Source organism: Microcaecilia unicolor, chromosome 4 (assembly GCF_901765095.1).
Source record: "Microcaecilia unicolor chromosome 4, aMicUni1.1, whole genome shotgun sequence".
Classification (NCBI taxonomy): Eukaryota; Metazoa; Chordata; class Amphibia; order Gymnophiona; family Siphonopidae; genus Microcaecilia; species Microcaecilia unicolor.
The window spans coordinates 50,287,714-50,307,701 of record NC_044034.1 but is presented as its reverse complement, the minus strand read 5'-3'; the positions used below and the strand labels follow the sequence as shown (position 1 = coordinate 50,307,701).

At 41.3% G+C, this 19,988-nt stretch overlaps 1 protein-coding gene across 1 annotated transcript in view; it reads right to left on the bottom strand.

Moving 5' to 3' along the window:
- Positions 1–19,988, bottom strand: part of CNTN5 (contactin 5) — a 699,531-nt gene that overhangs the window by 147,249 nt on the left and 532,294 nt on the right. The window contains exon 14 of the mRNA XM_030200224.1: positions 3,246–3,366. Within this exon, the coding sequence (XP_030056084.1) occupies positions 3,246–3,366 (121 nt within the window). The remainder of the gene's footprint in view (positions 1–3,245; positions 3,367–19,988) is intronic.

The window sequence follows — 19,988 nt, the reverse complement described above, 5'->3', positions numbered from 1 at the left end:
CATTTACCTGTTCTACACCACTCAGTATTTTTTTAGACCTCTGTCATATCCACCTTCAGCTGTCTCTTTTCCAAGCTAAAAAGCCCTAACCTCTTAAACCTTTCCTTATATGAGAGGAGTTCCATCCCTTTAATCAGTTTGATCACCATTCTTGAACCTTTTCTAATTCTGCTATATGTTTTTTAAGATAATGCAGCCAGAATTGCACACAATACCCAAGGTGTGATTGCACCATGGAATGATACAGAGGCATTATAATATTATTTGTTTTATTTTTTTATCCCTTTCCTAATAATTCCTAGCATTCTGTTTGCTTTTTTGGCTGCCACCACACACTGGGCAGAAGATGTCAGCGTATTGTCCACAATGACAACTAGATCTTTTCTTGGGTCCTGACTCCTAGGGTGGAACCCAGCATCAAATAACTAAGGTTTGGATTATTCTTCCCATGTGCATCACTTTGCACTTGTCCACATTAAATCTCATCTGCCATTTGGATGCCCAATCTTCCAACTTCGTAAGGTCTTCCTGCAATTTTTCACAATTCACATGAATAGTTTCGTGTTGTCAACAAATTTGATCACCTCACACATCGTTCCCATTTCCAGATCATTAATAAAAATGTTGAAGGCATCAGTCCCAGTACAGATCCCTGGGACACTCCACTATTCACCCTCCTCCACTGAGAGAATTGGCCATTTATTTACTTATTTATTCATTCATTCATTACATTTATACCGCACATTAGCCTGAAGTAGACTCAAGTTCAATGTGACTTAGAAACATAAAGTGAATAAAACATAATAATGTACAGAATATAACACCAATTACAATAAGTTCAAGAAGCAAATTAATACATGTGCAGTAAGTAACCACGGAATTAGACTATCTGAATGACAAACAAATAATTAACGGTGGATAGGTGAGAGCATAATTAGGCAGGACTAGATGGGAAACAAGATTAAAGAAAAGGGTGTGGGTAAAATTCAAATAGAGTTCTTTGTGTTCAGAAAGGCCAGACTGAAGAAATGTGTTTTTAGAAGACTTCTAAAAGTTAGGTAATCATCTATAAACTTGATTGATTTAGGAAGAGAATTCCAAACATTGGTGCCTTGATAGAAGAAATTAGAAGAGTGAATTGTTTTATATATCATATTCTTACAGATAGGGAAATGTAAGACAAGATATTATCTAGATGATTGTAATAAAAGTGAATTTTAAAGACTGTTTTTCAACACTGCCTTGACCGACCAGAGCACTTGGGGGTCTGTATTCTTGATTAGAAGTAATTCTGTTTAAAAATGATTGTCTAACTTTGATTGTGTGAAAATAAGTTGGAATGTAGAAGATAAGACAAAGCTCTAATTAATTTGGTATGTGAAGAGGGGGATAAAGCTTGTTTTCAAGTTCAAATTGGCCACCTGGACTGGGAAACATGTGACCACATTCCCACAAATTGCATTCTGTAATTTTCCTTAGCTCTGAACATGAGTTCTAAGCCTAATAAAAAGGGAAGTTTCTTTCAGTGAAATTGGGAGATCATCTGTGAGTATTGGGAGATCATCTGTGAGTAACGTACGAACTGTGCAGAGAACCATGTTTCCTGGTCAAAGAAACTCCTGGCTTTCGCTGTGAACAGGGCCCCCCCAGCTGATGATAAAAGCCTGGATGATGTAAAGACCAGTGATGATTGTTTTATTGCTTCTTTTCCTGGTCTAGGAACTCTTAGCATTGCTTAGATGTAGAGATCAGTGATATAATGATTGTTTATAGGTAGGTGTTGTTTCTTTTTAGTTATATATCTAATCATTGTGTGCATATAGCTAATCATTGTATATGTCTTAATCATTGTATATATTTTAATCATTGTAGATTTTAGAACCTCTAATAAAGGTCTCATTTACCTAATACGAATCCAAAAGAATCCACAGTAATTATTGAGTAGTCTGTGTCAGCGAAGCAGGTTGTAAATCCATAGCAGTACAATGATGAAACAGGATTATGAGAGGGTAATTCAGTAAGATTATTCATATATGATGAGGCTTGACCAAAAAGGATTTGGTGAATGAAAACACATAATTTGAAAGATATTCTGTCTCTTATTGGTAACCAATGTAGCTTTGGCGAAGCAAGGAGATCTACATATAAGACAAGCAACAGTATTTTGTGCTGTTTGTAATTTTTTGAGAAGATCACCTTTAAGTCCAGCATAGATGGAATTGCAATAGTTGAATTTGGTGAGGACAAGGGATTGAACCAAAGTACGAAAGACAGATTTAAAGAAAAATGGCCTCAATTTTTTTAGCTTCCAAAATGAGTGAAAGACACTTGAGGTCAACTTAGAAACTTGGTTTTCAAGGGTGAGGAAACAATTTATTGTGACTCCCAAGATTTTTATTGATGACTCAAGGGAATAGGTTTTGTTCTTAATAGTAAAGTGAATAAGATTCATAGATTCATTTAACTCTACCCTCTGTTTTCTATCCAGAAACCAGTTCTTAATCCACAATAGAACACTGCTTCCTATCTCATGCATTTTTAATTTTTTTTTCAGAAATCTCTCATGAGGGACTTAGCCAAATGTTTCAAAGTGAGGAGAACAGGTAGCTAAGGGAAGAGGTTTTAGGTAAAAGGGTAGTACATACTGATGAAGATGGTATGGAAAGGTCACCTGCTGAGTTTATTCTATAAATGAATGGAGAACTTTGTCTTTTAGCGCTGTCATTGAGACACCTTCTATAATCAGTCAATTATCAACAGAAAATTAACAAAATAAAGAAACAGAGGTAATGATACAATTTCCATAATGGATAAAGAAACCAGGAAAGGAAGCCCAATTGCACATAAATGGTATCAATCCATGAAAATGAAAATGACCAACAAGTGATATTTACGGATTTTTGTACTGTATAATTAATTAATATTTAGTAAAAAATCATATATTCTTAATAATAATTCAACTCATTGTTTCCCTTATATTATTAAGGATTTTACATTTTAAAACACTTGACTGTTCAATGTGTAAAACTATTTCTGCTAAACCAGGCTGCTATGAATATATATTAACCAATAAGTTTGCGTTAAGGCAAATATAACAAGAAAGAAAATGGCAAAAATTGAAATATAATTGAATTGTAGAGTATATAGCACAGAAATGTTGAAATGTTATGCAGTTAGAGTCCCTAGGTATGATAATTTACAGAGATCATTTCCAAGCCTTCACACAGCACTGTTAACAAACTCACCTCTAACAAGAAGTTCTGCCTCATCTGACACACTGTCTGCTGTGGTCTGTACCCGGCAACCATATCTCCCAGCATGCATCAGAAGGATGTTTCTGATCATTAAATCTGCGGAGGATGCTTGCTGAAAGAGGGATGAAGTGCTAGTTTAAAATATTGCAGATTTACCTGGTCAAGGTAGTGAAAGAAAATACTTGGCATGCTGTAGCAACATTTTCATACATTAAGGGACCCTTTTACTGATCTGAAGTAAAAAGGGCCCTGCATTAGCAGTGGCGGCCATTTTTGCCATGTGCCAGGGACCCTTTTACTACAGCAGGTAAAAAGGCTGAAAAAAGAAATGACTGTGCAGTAAGTTCACACTAGCTGTGTGGTCATTATGGGGAGCGGCACTAGTAAGGGCTCCCGTGCTTATCTGGCGGTAACTGGAAATATTTTTAAAATATTTTAACTAGCACCAGAAAATGGCAAGCACTGAGGGTAGTTCCAAATTGCCGCGTGACAACCCTTTAGTAAAAGGGCCCCTAAGAGAACATAATTAGCACACATTGTTTTAAGTAAATATAGGACATTTATTATCAACAGAGGAAAAAATTTTTTATACTGAACTTAATGATTAAACAAGTGAAATTGTAAGACAATATTTTAGCATTGATGAAATGATCTAAATTACTGCTAATACAAAAACTTAGCTACAGGGGTAAGAGTGATTTAATTTAGAAACCTATAATAAATTTGCAAAAAAAGCAGTTGATTGCACTCAGTCTTTTTCTTGATTAGTCTTTCTATTTAATTATTTTGAGCCTTTGCCCAGTGGCGTTCCTAGGTCGGCTGCCACCTGGGGCGGATCGCCGCAGTGCACCCCTCCCCCAGGTGCAGCGGCGTCCGTCCCCCCAGGGTGCAGCACGATAACCCCCCAGCACAATGACACTCCCCCCGGGTGCATTCTTGGCTGCTGGAGGGTGCAGAGAGCAGCCGCGCGCCTGTCGGCTCCACTGGCTCCCTGCTCCCTCTGCCCCTTAACAGGAAGTAACCTGTTCCAGGGCAGAGGGAGCAGGGAACCAGCAGAGCCGGCAGGCGTGCGGCTGCTCTCTGCACCTTCCAGCAGCGTGCACCCGGGGCGGACCACCCCCACCGCCCTGCCCTTGCTACGCCACTGCCTTTGCCTGTGTTTGTGGGGATGACCATAGGCAGCTCCCTTTCACTAGTCTTGTGGTGATTCTATAAATTGATGTCAAGATTTAGGTGCTAAAATGGGGAACACTTAGCATGAAATCTATAATGGTGTCAGGCAGTGGTGTGCTGGAGCAGGCTCTCACAGGCTCTCAAGAGCCGTTTGTTAAGTTTTTAAGAGTTTTGGGAGCCGGTTCTCCATGGCTACTTTAACAAATGGATCCCAAAATGTGGGCTTGGGTCCCTCCTGAATTCTCTTTTACTTTGCTGGCAAGAGAGAGCCCACTGTTAACAATTTACCAGCACTCCCCTGGTGTCAGGTCACGCTTAAGCTGTTATAGAATACTAGCATAAAGACATATTAGTGTGTCTAAACTTAGATAAGCCCACTTATGGCAGGTCAAAGCTAATGTACATAAGTGCATCATGGAATGCATGAAACTGATAGTGTTCTATAAGTCCACATGAGTTGCTGGTGAGACACCCATGGTTCTCCCATGCTCTACCCATATGTACATCCCATTTCATTTATACACTGAGGAGAAAATTCAACAAATGGGGCCAAAAATTCAGCACTGAAAAACTTGAGCATTAAGGGGGAGTTTCTATATATGGCGCCTAAAATATTGGCGTGGAAATCAATGCCGACTAATCGTATTTTATAAGCAGCACCTAGATTTAAGTGAGGTACACAGAATACACATAGGGGCCATTTTACTATGCTGCATAGGCACCTACACATGCTCAATGTGTGCCAAATTGGAGTTACCGCCCGGTTACTGTGTTGCCCTTGCGGTAATTTCAATTTTGGTGCATGTCCGCTACGCGCATCTGTGCACCTCCATTTACATCAATGAAAATGTGGCGTAAATCCCGGTGCATAGATTTAGGCACACTGGGTCATACTCTATAACTACGTATGTACATTTCAGAATGCCCGCAGAGCACTCATTCCCTGCCCATAACCATGCACCTTTTTGCCTAAGCTTTCCTTGTAAGTTCAAATGACAAGACTTTGGCTTAGATATTTTGGACACATCATGCGAATAGAAATACCATTATAGAAGGACATCATGCTTTTAAGGCTATCATATAAGAGAAAGACCAGCAATGATTGATACAACAACAGCTATGGATGAAACTCTATTAACAATTAGTCTCCTGACTGAAGACTGAACACAGTTCAGGGCAACTAGCCAGAGGGTCAACATGATTTAACACCACTCGGAGACACTAAACAACAGGTTAGGCTTTTTGAGAATTGGCCTGAAAAGGTTATTGGTCAAATTTGTGAAATTAAAATAACTACAATTCTATGTCAAGAAAACCCTACATCTTTTACATGCTTTTCTGAGACACTCCCTGTTAAGAATTACATAAAATTACCAGTTGCATGAGAATAGTCATGATCCTCATTATCTATTTGCCAGTGGAGGAGTGGCCTAGTGGTTAGGGTGGTGGACTCTGGTCCTGGGGAACTGAGGAACTGAGTTTGATTCCCACTTCCAGCACAGGCAGCTCCTTGTGACTCTGGGCAAGTCACGTAACCCTCCATTGCCCCATGTAAGCCGCATTGAGCCTGCCATGAGTGGGAAAGAGCGGGGTACAAATGTAACAAAAAAAAAAACGCATGCAAGCATATTCCCGCTGCCACAGGCAGCTGAAATTGGGAGAGGGAAGCAGTTTGAAAATGTTCCCACAGTGATATTAAAATCTAAACTCTCCAATATTGGATGGACTTAAATGGCACAACACAATTTGGGAATGATTTGGGGGCTCATTTTCAAAACAATCAAAAAAAATTGTTAAGGTGGCAGAAGGATGTTTTTCTCTCAAAAATATCCAAGTTGTGTTTTTCAACACCCTGATTTTAGAGGTTTTGCTCCATAAGAACATAAAAATAGGCATACTAGATCAGACCAATGGTTTATCTCACCCAGTATCCTTTTCAAACAGTGGCCAATCCAGGTCAGAAGTACCTGGCAGAAAACACATTTCAAGAGGGCATGATGGGGCGTGTTTTGGGCAGGACATGGGTGGCACCAAAAGATAGATGTTTTTCTGCAATAATGGAACAAAATGAAAATGTCTAGGACTAAAATTAAGAATTTTTGGTTAAAACCTGTTTCAAACACAACTAAGTGACCGAATGGTGCTCTAAATGACCACTAGGAGGATTAAGGCATAGCACCCCTTACTCCCCCAGTGGTCACTGACCCCCTTGCAGCCCAAGATGTGACAGTGACAGTACATACCAGGCTCTATAAAAGCATTACATATGATGACTATTCTTATAGGAGCAGCAAGCAGGCCCCAGGATTAGCCTAGTGGTCAGTGCAGTGAACTATAGAGAAGGGGACCCAGGCCCATATCCCACTCTAACTGGGACACATGTAGTAAAATGTGTGAGCCCACAAAATACACTAAATACTTACTGGGCCTACGTATAGATGACATCTATAAACATGAGAGCTATTGTAGTGAGGAACAGCATGGGTTTTTTTTCTGCTCCAGGAGGGCTCACAATACAATAAAAGGGGGTTATGGTGAGATGTGTACCTGGAACCTTTTTTGTGAAGTCCACTGTAGTGCCCCCTAGGCTGCCCCACTATGCTCGGATGTCCGTGTGCAGTCCACTAAGAATGATGACCTCTAGACAGCCTAATGGATGTTTTTTGGGCGTTTTTCTCTTGGGCATTCTATTTTCCATTATGACCCAAAAGAAAAAATACACTGAGCACAAAACATCTAGGAAAAAGGTGATTTTTGAACCAAAAAGATAGATGTTCAAAACACAGAGATTGAGTCTCCTATTTCAGTTTTCAATTTGCTCAATTGTTCTATGAACCAATATTTTACCCTTCATGATAACATCTACTGATCCTTTTAACTTATTGCAATGTAAAACACCAACATTCTGCCTTTCAAAAATCCAACAGATGGACTTCTTTTTGGCCATTTTTCGATTTCCATCTGCTTCAAAAATGAGTGCCATAAATGTTAAGGGTGTGAGTTTTGAATATGGTTTGGCATAGCGATAGGCAGCCAAAAAATGTTCATGTAATTGTTTGCTGGGTTGTTTTTCCATTCTGGAGCAAATGTCATCAAGACTGTGCACTCTTTGCAAAAGTGCCGAAAACATCAGCGCTGAAAAATGCACCATTCTATAAGCTGTGCTTAAGGTTAGAAGTAGTTTATACCATAGTGCTTATGCCCAAGCCTAAATTGGGTGCATATCCCCCTTCATCTATAACAATGCACATTAATTTTAGGAACACCCCTGTTCTGCCCATGACTCTCCCATTTCCATGCCCTTTTATTTACTTGCATGTAAAATTTAGGTACATATCCCACATTCCAATGAAATCTAATTACTGCAAATAATTGCTTGTTAAAAAGCCAATTATTGGCAGTAATTAGCACATTATTCAATTAAATTACGCATGCAAAGTGTGCACACCTAAATTTGTGTGCACAATTTTTGGTGACTTTTATAGAATTAGGGGGATTTTGAGGGAAGAGGATACAGTCTTCTTAAAGAACTAGTAGTTTGTCGCTCCTTCAAAGTATGTATTCTGAATTTTACAATGTGATAGATATATAGGACTGGATTCTATGTGTGGCACCTGAAAAATCATTGCCAAAAATGCACCTAGTCATATTCTATAAAGTACATCTAAATTTAGGTGTACTTTAAAGAATAAGCCTAAATTTCCGTGCGGTTTATAGAATACATTGGGTGCTCATCTGCAGGACTAAATTTAGTTACCAGCAGTTACGCCAAGTAAATCTTGATGTAAATCCTGAAGCTTAAATTAGGTGCAGAGTGGGTGTATTCTATAACCACGTGCATAGATTTGAGAAACACCCATGATCCGCCCAGTCCATGCCCATGGCCCTGCCCCCTTTTCAACCATATGACTTAGAATTTACGCTTATCACATTATTATAGAATACACTTAGACAGTTCTGTGCATAAATTCTAATGCCATTTAGTGTCAATACTTGCTTGTTAAGTTCCAATTATCGGTGCTGGTTGGCTTGTTAACTAATTAAGTTGTGCATGCATATCCAGACTATGACTGGATATATAAAATGTCAGCTTATACTCACATATGCTATGCCTCTAGTTTTGAATGCTTTCTTTTGTAAAGTGTGTGCCATCAAATATGTTTTTTTTCTGTCACTATGCATATTTTGTAAGTGTTTCCAGATTCAGGGAACCTTTCAAAAAATGCACAGACCTAAACATCTGCTTTCCAACCTAGACAACCAATACAAAGTTATGCGCTTAACCACTGGCCATTCAAACATCTCAAATGTCTTTATTTCTCTTTCTGTAATTGCAACCACATTCAGTCTTGTAACTGAGAGCAGCCTGTCCTATTACATATATCAGCAGGGAGCAGACCCAGGCAGCTTCACCATTTTAATTAACTACAGTGCTGAGAAAATGTTTGTGCATCCCTCTGCTTAGACAGGATACTAGGCTTAATGGATCTTTGATCCAATCCAATATTTAAATTCTAATGTTCTTATTTAACCTTTGATAAGACTCTCAAAAATTGTTCTTGAGGAATTTTGCACTATTCTTCCATACAGAGTTATTCAATGTGATTTATTGCTTCAACATACCACTTAGTACAATAAAGCATTAATGTGGTTTACAATGAAAATAAAACAATTTACAATAAAAATTGAACACATAAAAACAATACAATCATGAAAACAAATGTAAGCAAAATATAAGACAATTATAAACTTTCATCAGTTCTTAATTAGGCTTGCTTTTCTGAAGTAAGCTGTGAAAACTGTAAGGCTGTTTATAGCGGTTCTTCATGTTTTTTAAAGATTCTTTAGGGCCCTGTTTACTAAGGTGCACTAGCATTTTTAGCATGCATATATTCTTATGGGCGTGCATATATTCTTATGGGCAACTCTAGCGTTTAGTGAGTGCTAATTTTTTGCACATGCTAAAAACACTAGCGCACCTGTAGTGCAGTTTAGTAAACAGGGCTCTTAATTTCTAATTTCTTAATTTGTATTTTGCACATATCTTTTCATTTAAGCCTACTTTATAGAATAAGCTTAAATTTCTGCACGATATATAGAATACGCCAAACGTCTGTCCGCATAACTACATTTAGTCATGGGCAGTTACGCCAAGTAAAACTTGGTGTAAATGCCAATGCCTAAATTACCTCAGAGCAGGTGTATTCTATAACCACATGCATAGATTTTAGAAACGCCCACGACTTGCCCATTCCATGCCTATAACCACACCCCCTTTTCAACAATGTGACTTAGAATTTACATGCATCGCATTAAACACTTAGTTCTGCATGTAAATTCTAATTAATGCAAATTAGTGCCAATAATCGATTGTTAAGTAGCAATTATCACCGCTGATTGACTTGCTAACTAATTAAGTTGTACGTACAAATGCAAAATATGAAAAGACTAGTAAAAAAGTACTACTACTACTACTACTATTTAGCATTTCTATAGCGCTACAAGGCATACGCAGCGCTGCACAAACATAGAAGAAAGACAGTCCCTGCTCAAAGAGCTTACAATCTAATAGACAAAAAATAAAAAATAAGTAAGCAAATCAAACCAATTAATGTGAACGGGAAGGAAGAGAGGAGGGTAGGTGGAGGCGAGTGGTTACAAGTGGTTACGAGTCAAAAGCAATGTTAAAGAGGTGGGCTTTCAGTCTAGATTTAAAAGTGGCCAAGGATGGGGCAAGACGTAGGGGCTCAGGAAGTTTATTCCAGGCGTAGGGTGCAGCGAGACAGAAGGCGCAAAGTCTGGAGTTGGCAGTAGTGGAGAAGGGAACAGATAAGAAGGATTTATCCATGGAGCAGAGTGCACGGGAAGGGGTGTAGGGAAGGACGAGTGTGGAGAGATACTGGGGAGCAGCAGAGTGAGTACATTTATAGGTTAGTAGAAGAAGTTTGAACAGGATGCGAAAACGGATAGGGAGCCAGTGAAGGGTCTTGAGGAGAGGGGTAGTATGAGTAAAGCGACCCTGGCGGAAGATGAGACGGGCAGCAGAGTTTTGAACCAACTGGAGAGGGGAGAGGTGACTTAGTGGGAGGCCAGCAAGAAGCAGATTGCAGTAGTCTAAACGAGAGGTGACAAGGGTGTGGATGAGGGTTTTGGTAGAGTGCTCGGAAAGAAAGGGGCGGATTTTACGGATGTTGTAGAAACGACAGGTCTTGGCGGTCTGCTGGATATGAGCAGAGAAGGAGAGAGAAGAGTCAAAGATGACCCCAAGGTTTTGAGCTGAGGAGACAGGGAGAATGAGAGAGCCATCAACAGAAATAGAAAACGGGGGGAGCGGGGAGGTGGGTTTGGGGGGGAAAATGAGAAGCTCGGTTTTGGTCATATTTAATTTCAGGTGGCGTTGAGACATCCAGGCAGCAATGTCAGACAAGCACGCTGAAACTTTGGTTTGGATGCAAGGTGAGATATCAGGGGTAGAAAGGTAGATTTGGGAGTCATCAGCATAGAGGTGGTAGGAAAAGCCATGGGATGAGATTAATGAACCAAGGGAAGAAGTGTAGATAGAAAAGAGGAGGGGACCAAGAACAGAACCCTGAGGTACGCCGACAGGCAGAGGGATAGAAGTAGAAGAGGATCCACCAGAGTGAACACTAAAGGTGCGGAGGGAGAGGTAGGAAGAGAACCAGGAAAGGACAGAGCCCTGGAATCCAAGTGAGGACAGGGTATCGAGAAGTATGCTGTGATCGACAGTGTCAAAAGCAGCAGAAAGATCAAGAAGAATGAGGATGGAATATTGACCTCTGGATTTAGCCAGTAATAGGTCATTGGAGACTTTAGTAAGCGAAGTTTCGGTTGAGTGGAGAGGGCGAAAACCAGATTGTAATGGGTCAAGAATAGCATGTGAGGAGAGAAAATCAAGGCAGCGGCGGTGAACAGCACGCTCAAGTAATTTGGAGAGAAAAGGAAGGAGGGAGATGGGTCGGTAATTAGAGGGACAAGTAGGGTCAAGTGAAGGCTTCTTAAGGAGAGGTGTGACCACAGCATGTTTAAAGGCCCGTTTCTGATGCAAATGAAACGGGGGGGGCTAGCAAGGTTTTCTTCAGAGTGTGCATGTGGGAGTGTGTGTCCCTGCCCTCTCTCCCTCCCCCTCCCCTCTTGGAGTCCAGTCCTTCAGTGTTAAGTTTCCTGCTGTTCTGTGTTACAGAGAGTGAGGGCATCTCTCTCCCCTCCCCCTCTGAGTCCTTCACTGTTACAGAGAGAGGGATTTCGTGCTGTGCTGTTTTCCTTCACTCATGGGGAAACCGGATATCTCTGGCGCTTCACACTTCCGGCTGGAGGCTTCATAGAACGTTGGTCTTGCCTTTTATATATATAGATTTGTGCACACAACTTAAGTTGCGCTATACAGAATCTGTGGCTTAGCGAATAACCAGTTATGTTGTGTGATATCGCCAGCTATCTGAAAACATTCAGCACACTGTCTTTGACTGGTTTAAACTTAACCGGCTAGTGTTCAATATCAACTTGTCTGGTTATATTTAAACCAGCCAAAAATAAACCAAATATTCAATTCCGGTCACTAGAAATAACCCAGCATTGAATATCTGGGCTCAGCGCCTACCGCGGGAGTAAGCCTGGCTAAATCCCATGGTCTGAATATTGGGCCAAGGATGTACAAATTCAGTTGTGCAGATTTTCTCCAATTACTTATGCACTTGATTCTGGGGTCCTTTTACCTACGCTAGCGGTGGGGGCCATTTTTCCTGCGTGCCAGGGCCATTTTTTCTACAGCCGGTAAAAGCACCCCCCCCCCAAATTTGGCCATGCGGTGTGATAACTCTTACCGCGTGGCCATGCGGTGGAGAGACCTTACCGCCACCCATTGAGGTGGCGATAAGGGCTCTTGCACTAACCTGGAGGTAACCGGGCAGTGCATGGCGCTGCCTGATTACTGCTGGGTTAGCGCTACGTGAGTCCTTTAAAGTGGTTTTCTTTTTCCCCCAGAAATGGTGCAAGCTCAGGGCGAGACTACCCATGGCAGCTGCGTTGAGCCGGCGGTAGTCCCGGAAGAGCGAGCAGTAAGCCCGCATTTGGCTTACCGTCGTTCTGTAAAACAGCCTCTGTAATTGTTGTGCCTCAAGAAGCATTAAATCTTTTCATCTATATTCTCTTTATTGCATACAAAAAGAATGGTTTCAATTGAACAAGGGTGTAAGAGGTTGTAATTCACATTATTATATTCAGAATTCATAAACATTTTTTTCAGCACTATAGGGAACAGCAACAGTACAATACAGCATTTTTACTGTGCAGAATGTTATCCATATCATTAAGTGATTAAGCTGCTCTGTTGAGTGCTGATATACTGTATCAATGTGAAGTACAAAAGCTGAAACCTAAGCTTTGGATTTAAAGCGTACAGGTTCTACCACTGCAGTGCCCTGCATACTAAAGCAGCAGTTTGAGCACTGATACAGAAGATAGTGCCCTTTCTTTTAGCTTATTCTTGTAAAGCTTTTCTCTGTAGCTGAACTTAAAAGAGCTCCAGAAACAGCTTCTACTACTGCAGAATACATACAGAGCCCTCTGCAACACGCAAGCAGCTCATTAGGCACAACGATGATACGGCGACTGGACCCTTTCACTCAATATTTTCTTTTTGGGTTTTTATTTTTAATTTGTCCCTTTAGCCTGATCAGCTTTCAGACTGGTTTCCTGTCTTGTCTGAAAACTCAGTTCTATAAGGGGAGTTCATTTTAATAGGGCATACCTAGATGGCAGTGTCAATATATGTGTATATATTTTATAAAAATATTAATGGAGTCCAAAAAATAGGGCCATTGACTTAGCGGTAAGGTCTTACGCATTAACCGGGTGGTAATTGTCAGCACATGTACAATGCAGATTACCGCCCGGTTAGTGCCGTATGCCGGAAATTGTCTGGTGTGCCCACTGGACGCGCATAAAAAATTAAATTACTGCCCGGGCCACGCGGTAGCCGGGTGGTAGTTCCAAGTTGGTGCACGTTGGGTGCACATAGGTGCTTACATGGACTAGTAAAAGGGCCCCTAAAACTTGGCATTACATTGACCACTCTCCAATCTTCTGGTACCATGCTTAATTTTAATTACATATTACTAACAATAGCTCTGCAAGATCATTTTTCAATTCTATCAGTACTCTGGGATATATACCATCTGGTTCAGGTGATTTGCTGCTCTTCAGTTTGTCAACCTGCCCCATTACATCTCCCAGGATTATAGAGATGTTTCAGTTTCTCTTACTCATCAACATTGAATACCATTTCTTTCACTGATATCTCGCCCACAGCTTCCTCGGTGAAAACAGAAGCAAACTCTCTGCTATGGCCTTATCTTCCCTAAGTGCCCCCTTTACCCCTCAATCATCTAGTAGTTCAACTGATTCTTTTACCAGCTTCTTGCTTCTAATAGATCTAAAAAAATGTTTTCACTTGTATTTTTGCCTTGGAGTCAACCTTCTTTTCAAAGTCTATCTTTGCCTTCCTTATCAGCACTTTGCATTTAACTTGCCATTCCTTATGTTGTTTCCTATTATTTTCAGTCAGATCCTTCTTTCATTTTCTGAAGGATTTTCTTTTAGCTGTAATAGCTTCCTTCACCTCACTTCTTGAACATGCTGGCTACTGTTTGGCCTTCCTTTCTCCTTTTGTAATACATAGAACATATCTGGTCTGGGCCTCCAGGATGGTATTTTTTGAATAGCATCCATGCCTGGTGTAAATCTTTGACCTTTGTAGATGCTCCTCTGAGTTTTTTTTTCTTTTTTACCATTCTCCTCAATTTAACACATTCTCCTTTTTGAAAGTTAAATGCTAACACATTGAATTTCCTGTGTGTACTTATTCCAGAGATTTCAAATCTGATCATGTTACGATCATTGTTATCAAATGGCCATACCATTACCTCCTGCACCAGATCACGTGCTCCACTAAGTACTAGGTTTATAATTGTTCCTACTCTTGTTGGTTCCAGAACCAGCTGCTCCATAAAGTAGTCCTTGATTTCATCAAGGAATTTTACCTCCCTAGCATGGCCTGGTATTAATTTTACCCAATCAACATTGGGGTATTAGAAATCACACATTATTGTGTTCCCCAGTTTGTCAACCTCCCTAATTTCTGATAACATTTCTGCATCTGTCTGTTCATCCTGGCCAGGTAGACAGTAGTACACTCCTATCACTATCCTCTTCCCTTTTGCGTATGGAATTTCAGTCCATAGGGATTCCAAGGTGTGTTTTACGTCCTGCAGAATTTTTAGTGTATTCAATGCAAGGTCCTCCTTAACGTATAATTCTACCCTTCCACCAATTTGATCAACCCTATCACTGTGATATAATTTGTACCCTGGTATGTGTGAGGTCATATTTTCCAAAGATTTTAGTTTATTATGCAGAATCAAATTACCTTTAATTAATAAGGGCCACACTTGAATCCTGAATCACTGCAGCATGCACTTTCAACTGTAGAACTCTGCTTTCAACACTCTAGTCCTCTTTTGCAAGCTCTCACATTGATCAACTGCTTCCGTGGAAAAATCTGCTGACTGTTCAACTATGTTTTCTATTGGTGCTGAAAGTCCAAGTGATCTTTAGTGTTTTGCAGAAAAGAAGAAACTGAGGGGCCCTTTTGTTAAGCTGCGTAAGCGTCTATGCCAAAATAGAGTTACCGTCAGACTACCATGTGGCTCTTGTGGTAATTTCATTCTTGTCGCACGTCCGATACACACATCTGAAAAATATTTTTTATTTTTGGACACACGTAACGGACACGCGCCAAGTGGCGTTTGGCATACGTAGGTCATTACCACCTGGTTACCGCGTGAGTCTTTACTGATAGGTCAATGGCTGACGGTAAGGTCTCAGACCCAAAATGGATACGTGGCAATTTTCATTTTACAGGCTCGCTAAAATATGGATTGGCGCACCCAAAACTTGTGCCTATACTACCGCAAGCTATTTTTCAGTGCGCCTTTGTAAAAGGACCCCTGAGTGTCACAGTTCTGGTGCTAATCTCCCAAAGGCTCCACAACTTGTGTTCTTCAATTACAGTATTCTCAGCGATATGAGTGGACAAGTGTTTGTGGCATAATCACAGGATTTTAAAGGGATGACACCTGTTCATTTTCTCAGTCAGGTAAATAGGGCCAATGTCTTTAATGTAAAAGATTGTAAAAGCTAATTCACAGAGAATTTGGAAGACTAAGATGGTGAAACTGATTCTAAATTTTTGCTACTGGCAACTGCTCCGGTAGCAACATTTGGAATACCTGTATAAATGCTACTACAGTATTTTAAATGAGTAACAGTGACTGCATGACTTCTGAAGTCAGTTGCTGCAGAAGGGGCTGAATTCATACGTCGTAGAGAGAAGCCATAATGCTTTCTATGTTGCTGCTAACACTCGACTCTCCATGGTCAGGACAGATCAAGGATGACTTGTAGGCATCTCTCTCTCTCTCTGTATTAGGGGTAGGCTGATGTTTGCAAGGACATGGGAAATATCAACCATATACCCAACGTCATTGCAAGTTGTTAAAAAGGGCTCACTCTTTCCCCATTAATATGCCATGAGTATAGGCAAAACAGCAAAAGTAGAGGCTGACAAATGTGCAAACCAATAGAGAGATAATATAAAATAACAGTCCATGTTTCAGCGCCTGCCTCAGGGGTCACAAACAACTTTCTCTGAGACCAGCCAACTGATCAGCAAACACCATGTGACAGGAAGTGTTTGCTGATCGGTTGGCTGGTCTTTTGTTCTCTCAGTGGATTAACTTGTTTTTATAACCACATGCATACATAAAGGAATTATTCAAGCCAATCAGCTTCTTCTCAGAGAAAGTTGTTTGTGACCCCTGAGGCAGGCGCTTTTGTGCCGAAACACGGACCATGTCGGGTCCTTGATATGAATATTCTGAATAAACTGTTTTTTTTATATTATCTCCCTATTAGTTTGCGCATTTGTCAGCTTCTACTTTTGCTGTTTTGCTTATATATATATGGCTATGCCCAAAATGTCAGGTCTAGCTATGCCACTGGATGTGTATATCTATCTATCTATCTATCTATCTATCTATCTATCTATCTATCTATCTATCTATCTATCTATCTATCTATCTATCTATCTATCTATCTATCTATCTATACATACATCCAGTGGCATAGCCAGACCTGACATTTTGGGTGGGCCCATAGCTAATATGGGTGGGCACTATGTATATATAGCTGTGAGTAGTTTTTTTGATGATCCTAACTAATTTTAAATAAACAGTCTGCCAACAGCTGTCCTACAGCAACAAAAACCACATACATATTCGGAACCTATGTTGCAAACCTTAAAACCACCATACCGAGAATACAAAACACTCAGGACCTATAGAGCAATTCTACCATACCATAAGCAGTCATTTCTAAGAGTCACACAAGGAAAAGGAAAGCATCACAGTGAGCACTAGAACATCAATTCACCTATTGTAAAACGAAACCAGACAGAATAGTACAGATCGTCGATCCTGCACAGTCAATGCCAACTGAAAGCCATGTCTTTTTCACAAACACAGATACACCCTAATCCACTATAAAATAAGTAATCATAAACTTTCTATTTAGACAAAAATTAAACTGAACCCCCAAGATGCCAGACTCTGCATACAATGCAACACCATGGAAACACAAAACGTCCCCTAGTACTGTGCAAACTATAAAGACAGCAGATGTAAATTTGAAAAAACTAACAAATACCAATCACCACTTTACAAATTAACAAATAGAAATAAAACAAATATAGAAAATAAAATAATACCATTTTATTAGACTAATACATTTAGCTGTCAGAGGCCAAAACCTTCTTCCTCAGGTCAATACAGTATAGTGATGTTACAGTATCCTATCCTGACCTGAGGAAGGGGGTTTTGTTCTCCAAAAGTTGTCAAAATGTATTAAAATTAGTCCAATAAAAAGATTACCTTATACTACTTTATCCTAAAACAAAAAAAATAAAAATATATATTTTATTTACAGTTTGTTGTCTCTGGTTTCTGCTTTCCTCATCTTCTTTTCACTGTCTTCCTTCCATCCAGCATCTGTCTTCGTTCTTTCTCTGCCATCCAGTGTCTGCCCTTTCTGCTGTCCCCTCCATACAATGTATATCCTCTCTCCCTGCCCCTTCCACGCACATCTGCTCTCTATCTCTGCCCCTTCCATGCACCATCTGCCCGTCTGCCCTCTCTCTCTCCCCCTACCATTTACTGCCTGCCCTTTCTATCCCTTCCATCCACTGTCTGCCCTTTCTCTCTGCCCCTTCAATCCACCATTTGCCCTCCCTCTCCCATCCATCCAGGGTCTTCTCTCCCTCTCACTCCCCCTTCCATCCAGGATCTCCCCTCTCTCTGCCCCTTTTTCCAGCCCCCAGATCCAGCCCCCTTATCCCACCTGCCCCTAGTTCTAGCCCCAGCCCACATCTCCTACCTGCCCCCCTTTTCAGCCCCCAGTTTCAGCTCTACTATCTCACCAGCCCCCAGTTTCAGCCCCAGCCCTTTTCTCCCACCAGTCCCTAGATTCAGCCCCCAGCCACTTCTCCCTGTCCCCTTTTCAGCCCCCAGTTTCAACCCCAGCCCTTTTCTCTCACCAGTCCCGAGTTTCAGCCCCAGCCACTTCTCCCTGTCTCCTTTTCAGCCCCCAGTACCCACGGTTTCAGCCCCTGCCCCTTTTCAGCCCCCAGTTCCAGTGCTAGCCCCCTTATCCCACCTACCCTCCTTTTCAGCCCCCAGTTCCAACCCCCTTCATCCACCTGCCTTGCATTAAGGCCTTCCTTTTCAGCCCCAGACACATTCTCCCACCTGCCATAGGCATGGCCCCTATTTTCCCTACTTGCCCCTTCTCAGATCCCAGTTCCAGCCCCCTTCTCCCATCTGAGACCCCCTTCCCTCCCCTTCCCTTCTCCCATCTGAGACCCCCCTCCCCTCCCCTTCTCCCATCTGAGACCCAACCTCCTCCCCTCCCCTCCCCCATCTGAGACTCCCCTCCCCTCAGCTGAGACCCCCTCCCACCCCTTTTCCCATCTGAGACCCCCCTCCCCACCGCTCCTCCCATCTGAGACCCCCCCGACCCAACTACCAGCTCCGTCGACAGCCCTCACCCTGCCTTTAAAAACAAAAATCTGTGAAGCCATTTCGCAGGCAGCGCTTCGAGTCTGCCCTGAGTGCATTGCAAAAGAAGGAAATCGCCTTGTCGTCTTCGGGCTTTCCCTCACTATGTCCCGCCCCTCAGAGGGGCGGGACACAGTGAGGGAAGGCCCGAAGACGACGAGGCAATTTCCTTCTTTTGCAATGCACGCAGGGCAGACGCGAAGCACTGCCTGCGAAACGGCTTCACAGTTTTTTTTAAATGCCAAATTTTCCGAGCGCTGACTGGGTGGGCCTGAGTTGTGAGTGGATGGGCCTGGGCCCACCCAGGCCCACCCGTAGTTATGACCCTGAATACATCTATCTATCTATATCTTTATCTATCTATCTATCTATAGATAGATAGATAGATAGATAGATAGATAGATAGATAGAAGAGAGAGAGAGAGAGAAATCTATATCTCTCTACCCAGTAAGTTGGCTAGAGTTGTACCTGCAGCTTTATGCAGGTTGTACCTCTCCAGGTCTTTGTTTAAGGTTGTATCTACCGCTCCATACAGGTTACATTCTACCCCCTCCATGATATTTGAAAAATCACATAAGTCTCTTGCTATATATGGATCCTCTGTGTTTATCCTATTTCTTTGGAATTTTGTCACATTTTTTGGCCCCATCACCTCCACATGGAGGGCATTCCAGGCATTCACCAACCTTTTCATGAAAAAGTGTTTCCTGATGTTGCTCCTAAGTTTACTTCCTTGCAGCTTCATTTCATGATCTTTACTTTTACAGCTTCCCCATCTTTGAAAAATATTTGTTTATTAATATCTTTCAAGTATTTAGATGACTGTATCATATCTCCCCTCTTCCTCCTTTCCTCTAGAGCATACATTTTCAGATATTAAAGTTTCTTCTCCTATGTCTTCTGGCACTGACCCCATACCATTTTTGTCACTTTCTTCTAAACTGCCTCAAGTCCTTTTTTTTATCCTTAGAAAGATATGACCTCCAAAATTAAGCACAGTACTCCAAGTGGGGTCTTACTTCTGAGCTGTAGAGGAGCATTATCACCTCCTCCTTTCTTCTACTTATGCCCCTCTATATGCAGCCCATCATGGCTTTGGCCACTCCCTTGTCACATTGTTTTGCCACCTTGAGATCCTCAGACACTATCACCCCAGAGTCCCTCCCCTGATCCATATATATCAGCTGGGGGAGACATCCTGAACTTACCTGCTTCCATGTACTATCCCAATCCTCTGGTTTAAATGCCTATCAATATAGTAATAGTAACATAGTAGATGATGGCAGAAAAAGGCCTGCACGGTCCATCCAGTCTGCCCAACAAGATAAACTCATATGTACTACTTTTTGTGTATACCTTACCTTGATTTGTACC